Genomic DNA, 6,826 nt, shown 5'->3' with positions numbered 1-6,826 from the left:
TCTCTTTCTTTCTCTCTCCTCTTCTCTCTCTCTCTCTCTCTCTCTCTCTCTCTCTCTCTCTCTCCCTCTGTCTCTCTCTCTCTCTTACACTCTCTTACTCTCTCTCTCTCCAAGGCGGCGGCAGAGGTGGCGGGGTTCTGGCCCTTCAGTGCGTTCTGTGACACCTGGGTGGCGACCGACATCATGTGTTCCACGGCGTCCATCCTGAATCTGTGCATGATCAGTGTGGACCGCTACTGGGCGATATCCAGCCCGTTCCGTTACGAGAGGAGAATGAACCGCCGCGTGGCCTTCGTCATGGTCGGTGTGACCTGGACGGTCTCCGTGGTGATATCATTTGTGCCCGTTCAACTCCACTGGCACCGGGCTGCGATCACCGGAAACGCCGGGAGCGGTGACGAATTTAACCGGGACGTTACCTGGTTTAACGTCAGTGGGGTGTATCAACTCCGCAGGGCCCCGGAGGAGGTGAACGGCTGGAACTGTGACTCAAGTCTGAGTCGGACCTACGCCATCTCCTCCTCGTTGATCAGTTTCTACATCCCCGTGGCGATCATGGTGGTCACCTACACACGGATCTACCGGATCGCCCAGGTCCAGATACGTAGGATATCCTCCCTGGAGCGAGCCGCAGAACACGCACAGAACTGCCGCTCGGACCCGTACGTGGATGTGGATGCAGATGGGCACGTGCACGCTTTCCACCATCGTCATCCTCCTCTTCGTTCTAAACACCGTTGTTCCATCTTTCACCAAACGACCCCGAAACATCATCATCATCACCCTGATCTTCCTCCCCAACACCGGGCCCTGAGGTACTCCATTAGGAAGGAAACCAAGGTTCTGAAGACTCTGTCTGTCATCATGGGGGTCTTCGTCTTCTGCTGGTCCCCCTTCTTCATCCTCAACTGTGCCATGCCCTTCTGCCCAGGTAGGACTACTATGACCTTTCAACTCAAATACGTCAAGGTATTATTAGTTGCGGCCTTGAAAGAACGTTCAGGTCGGCAACGTAATTCCCCTCAATAGTTTTTATCGATGACGTGTTTTCGGAGCCCCTTTGGGTCCGAGCACAACAACCTTCCTGAACCTTCTTACAACACTTCAGTTAAAAGAAGTTTACATGACAGTTTTACATTCCTGTCCAGACAATATTTGAACTCTTGGTTATAAAGCGCCAGAACACAACTCTTTATGAAATATCACTGATCTGAGAGCAGGACCCCCTAGAAACGCGATCCTTGTCTAACTCTCATGCCCATGTTCCCCCACACACAGGTCCAGGTACAGCCTCTAGAACTGTGTCAGACCCCTCGTCCCAATCCTCCCACCTGTACTGTGTCAGTGAAACCACCTTCGACGTCTTCGTGTGGTTCGGTTGGAGCAACTCTTCCTTAAACCCCGTTATCTACGCCTTCAACACTGAGTTCCGCGAGGCGTTCCTCCGCTTGCTGGGTTGCCGTGGGGACAACGGGTGCTTTGGCGGCTGGACGACGAGCGCCACGCGCGTGGAGAGCGTTGTCTTGGCGAGCAACGACGCCACCGGCGCCGGGAAGGAGAAGAAGAACTCGCTCTTCACAACGGAGATGGGCGTGGCTTACGATACCGGCTGTGCCGCCGGTAGAGGTAGTGTCACATCTGGTGTAATCCGCGACCCGGTTAGAGGGAGGGTGCTACCGACACCGTTAACGGACCGTAGAGGAGCTGTAGAGGAGCCGCTGTGTGACTGTGTGGTGGACCCGGTTAGAGGGAGAGGGGACAGCGGGGCAGGTCTCTCTAGGACGCCACCGGCAACGTTAACGAACCGTAGAGGGACGATAACACAACCAGAGGCGGAGTGCGACTGTCCCGCGGAGGATTGTAAAAGAGAAGCAGCGGACCGGGGACAACGGACTCAAATGATTCCCTCACAAACTTTCTGATTAACTTTCAAACTGTGCCAAACTGACCGTACCGTTGATGTCTGTAGTCGTTTCATTTCAAATGAATCCACAACTTGTACTGTCTCAGCTGTTCATGGATCACATTCATCCAGGAAATAGCTATGACAGGTTTATCCAAAACATTCATTGGACAATTTGATGAAAAAGCATTTGAGGATTGATTGAAACAGGGCCATTTCCCACCAATGCTCTAGGCTAAGGTTTCTCCAGCTCTCGTTCCTGAACCCACAAAAGCTCTGTAATATGTTGTTGATCTGACCTGTTTTTATGGAAGTGGTGCCTCAAGGAGAAAAGGATATTAATAGTAATGGTAATGATAGTAATGATAGTAATGATAGTAATGATAGTAACGATAGTAATGATAGTAATGGCAGTAATGATAGTAATGATAGTAATGATAGTAATGATAGTAATGATAGTAATGATAGTAACGATAGTAATGATAGTAATGGCAGTAATGATAGTAATGATAGTAATGATAGTAATGGTAGTAATGATAGTAATGATAGTAATGATAGTAATGATAGTAATGGTAAACAACCACATTGAAAAACACTGTTCTAGGCTGCCGTTGCATTAGGTCAATATCATTAGGTCAATATCAACTCCTGATTGGTGTAGGTCAATATCATTAGGTCATTAGGTCAATATCATTAGGTCAATATCATTAGGTCAATATCAACTCCTGATTGGTGTAGGTCAACATCATTTGGTCAATATGAACTCCTGATTGGTGTAGGTCAATATCATTAGGTCAATATCAACTGCTGATTGGTCTAAGTCTGTCGAAGGGGATAGAATGTTAGAAGAGTAGAAAAGATCTTCCCTGAGCTGATCTAGATGTCTATTTCTACTGCCATGTCTCTCCACCGTCATTAACATCATATTTGTTCTGGACCTGTGGGCTTTATTTGTGGGGGAAGTGTGACACCGCCTGCGTCTGCAATGGCACCCTCTTCCCTACGTAGTACACTACTTTTGACCACGACCTATAGGGCTGTAGTGCACTACTTTATATGTGGGGGAAGTGTGACACCGTCTGCGTCTGCAATGGCACCCTCTTCCCTACGTAGTGCACTACTTTTGACCAAGGCCTATAGGGCTGTAGTGCACTACTTTATTTGTGGGGGAAGTGTGACACCGTCTGCGTCTGCAATGGCACCCTCTTCCCTATGTAGTGCACTACTTTTGACCAATGCCTATAGGGCTTTAGTGCACTACTTTTGACCAAGGCCTATAGGGCTTTAGTGCACTACTTTTGACCAAGGCCTATAGGGCTTTAGTGCACTACTTTTGACCAAGGCCTATAGGGCTTTAGTGCACTACATGTGACCAAGGCCTATAGGGCTTTAGTGCACTACTTTTAACCAAGGCCTATAGGGCTGTAGTGCACTACTTTTGTCCAGGATCCAGTGGCACTCTATTCTCTATATAGTGTCCTTTGGGACACAGCCTCTGTATTTCTCAGATTATCAGGGATTATCTCTCCAGGCCCTGGGGATCTTGTGTGATGTCATGTCACGGTGACGATGATGATGTCCATCCTGGGTATTTCCAAGCATCTATTATACAGTAACAAAGTCTCACAGCCAGAGCTCCCTCTCTCTCTCTCTCTCCACACCTCTCCCTCCTCTCCATCTCTCACCCACTTATTTTCCTCCCTCCTCTCCATCTCTCTCTCACTTATTTTCTTCTCCCCTCCCTCCCTCCCTCCCTCCCTCCCTCCCTCCCTCCCTCCCTCCCTCCCTCCCTCCCTCCCTCCCTCCCTTGTCCCATCTCTACTCCACTCCTCTTAAACACGTCCTCTCTACTCTTCTCTCCCTTTCTCTCTCCCTCTCCTCTTATCCCTCTCTCATGCGAGCAAGAAATCACTAATTTGTCAATCACATCCTATCCCTGATTAGGGTTAGTGTGACCTGCCTCATGCATGGTTGGCACAGAGGGACAAACTGAATCTTCATGAATGACTGGCTTGAATTGTGAGTTTCTCCACACAATTTATTTTTGTAATGAGCCAAAATGTATTGCTTTAAACCCAAAGTTGCAAAGGAAAAACACAGCACCAGATTCACAGGGAATACATTACATAGTATGAAGATGCAATACTCCAAGCCGCAGCTTCATACTACTCGTCCAACATAGTTGCAAAGGAAACGTGATCTATTTAATAAACACAGGAACAGCTGCATCTAGTTGTCATAACCTCGTACATGCACACTACTTTAATGCAGGCTACTTCAGTTAGACATTTCTCAGAACAGAGGGAGAAAAACACATCACCAGATTCACAGGGAATACATGACATAGTATGAAGATGCAATACTCCAAGCCGCATCTTCATACTACTTGTCCAACATAGAGAAACTGATGATGTGTACTGGTTGTTGAGGTGAATTGGCATGGGGTATGAGGGGGCCGTGGGTGGCTTTTGGATTGTCTTATTCATTGATAGGAAGACGTTTGGTCCAAATCAGATGTTGGGTACTATATTTACTGAATATTATCTGAATCCTATGAATTAAAATGACCAATTTGGATCAGATCAATTCATTTTCTCAAATAATATTTGAACCCAGGTTGCTTATTGTAACCCGTGAAGGTTGGTTGGAATGGCTTTGCGTAACGGTTTCCTGAATCAAATCTCTCCGATCCATAACCTAACATGCAGAATGTGTGTATATGCTTGCCTCTGACTAAAAGCTAAGCCCAGAGAGAGAGTGTCTGTGTGTCTGTGTTTAAGAGTGAAAGAGAGAGAGAGAGAGAGAGAGAGAGAGAGAAAGAGTGAGAAAAAGAGAGAGGAAGAGTGAGAGAGAGAGAGAGAAATTGAGAGAGAGAGGGAGAAATGGAGTGAGCGAGAGAGGCAGAGAAATGGAGAGACAGAGACAGAGAGTGACATAGATGGTGTGTTAGTTGCGTAACCTCCCTCCTCTCTCTCCCTCCCTACCACCTCTAGGTTCTCTCCCTGGACTGTTAACCTGTCATCATGTGTTTGGTCCCTGATTGGTGGAAAGCTAAGCAGCAGGCTGTTAGTGTTTTTCCTATTCTGTTCTTTTTATTTCTATTTTGTTGTTGTTGTGAATTCCCTATATAGTGCACTACTTTAGACCAGGACCCTATGGCACCCTATTCCCTATATAGTGCACTACTTTAGACCAGGACCCTATGGCACCCTATTCCCTCTATAGTGCACTACTTTAGATCAGAGCCCTATGGCACCCTATTCCCTATATAGTGCACTACTTTTGACCAGGGTCATTTGGGACATACTGAGTCATACTGATGTAGGATCGTAATTTGATCACCCTGTTGCAGGAGAACTTTCCTGCCATGCAGGAAACTTTAAATGTGTAGGGCATTTTAGGTTAAAAAGGCTTCTGAAGTTTGCAATTTCCACATTACAATTTCAAACTTGATTTTTCCATCCAAAATGTCCATTAATTGTAATCCACATTTCCTGTTGCTGCAGGATTATTTTCCTGCTGTAGCAAACTGGCTCAAATTTAGATCCTACATCTGTATGAAACAAGGTCAATGTGATGTACTGTGAACAGGACAGGAAAGGTCTTTGGGGCGAGGGAGAGGGAGAGGGCGAGGGAGAGGGAAAGGGAGAGGGGAGAGGGAGAGGGAAAGGGAGAGGGAAAGGGAGAGGGAAAGGGGGAGGGAGAGGGAGAGGGAGAGGGAGAGGGAGAGGGAGAGGGAGAGAGAGCGAGGGGGAGAGGGAGAGGGAGAGGGAGAGAGGGATGTGGGAGAGATGGATGGAGAGGGAGATGGAGAGGGAGAGGGGAGAGGGAGAGGGAGAGGGAGAGAGGGAGATGGGGATGTGGGAGAGTTGGATGGAGAGAGAAACAAAAACAGAGATAGAGGAGGGACAGGCAGACAATGATAGAAAGGGACACAAAGAGAGACAGAAAGAGCGAGAGAAAGCGCACATGGGAGTGTTTGACCTTCTAAGCCATGCTCCTGAGCCACAACACACTGGTACATCCTGGCACACCACTCTTCTGTAATGCATTCAATCAACACACCTCCAGGGTCTCAATAAAAATTCAACACAGCTCCAGGGTCTCAATAAAACATGCAGTAACACAACAGCCAATGACTGTCCCCTTTCTTCTCCTTCCTATTATTGTCTCATCTAGTTACAGTGTTCTAGAATGGTGTTTGTGTCCAACATTCTGTAATAGAAGGCCAAGACCAAACGCCAAGGCCCACACGCACCTGACACAAATACAGTTAAAAGACCAAAATATTTATTTGAAGTAAATGTTGTTTTTTTAAATTGTGTATTATTATAATATATATATATATATATATATTTTTTAGAAATGTTTAAATGTGTAAAGCTTTTGGCTGTAGTCCGTGTCAAATCCCTAATGCGCCGACTGACCGATCTACACATAATGTTGAGTAGTTCACTGGTATAACTCAGTTTTACTGGATCGCCTCTGTGGTGCCAGAGCTTTGCTTTAGGTCATGGATCAATGTTTATTGGTAGGCCTATTTGGTGGTACATTTCTCATGTTAAGCCTAATATTTCACCACGCGTTAGGAATACACGGTGTCGTAATAATGCCGTCTTTAGAACGCTGGCTGCTGGCAATAACGCATTTACTTGTTCAGTGATTAAAGTTGAAAATTCAAACATTGCATATTGTAAAAATAAATGTTCGATGCAACAGCATACTAATCAGCAACCAACTGATTTATTTTAGAGTTCGCAACAGTCCTGTACGGGCTAAGAGCTGACAGCAGCGTTACCTGCGCCGTCCTCGCGCCCTCTCCCAGCTTGGATAGAAAGTTCGTGCGTAAAACCAATCTATTCATGCCAAATTATACAGTCAGCCCACCCTCAAAACAATAGCTTACTAGGGTTTATTTCATTA

At 46.5% G+C, this 6,826-nt stretch overlaps 1 protein-coding gene across 1 annotated transcript in view; it reads left to right on the top strand.

Moving 5' to 3' along the window:
- LOC110516378 (D(1) dopamine receptor-like) overlaps positions 1-2,496 on the top strand; it is a 3,024-nt gene extending 528 nt beyond the window's left edge. Inside the window, exons 2-3 of the mRNA XM_090209979.1 lie at positions 115-931; positions 1,279-2,496. Coding sequence (XP_090066105.1) covers positions 115-931; positions 1,279-1,922 — 1,461 coding nt within the window. The 3' untranslated portion in view covers positions 1,923-2,496. The remainder of the gene's footprint in view (positions 1-114; positions 932-1,278) is intronic.
- Positions 2,497-6,826: the final 4,330 nt, after the last annotated feature.

Source organism: Oncorhynchus mykiss, chromosome 19 (assembly GCF_057628025.1).
Source record: "Oncorhynchus mykiss isolate SJ-2025 chromosome 19, ASM5762802v1, whole genome shotgun sequence".
NCBI lineage: Eukaryota > Metazoa > Chordata > Actinopteri > Salmoniformes > Salmonidae > Oncorhynchus > Oncorhynchus mykiss.
Note: the sequence above shows the minus strand (reverse complement) of the source record. Positions and strands in the feature narration are given on the sequence as shown.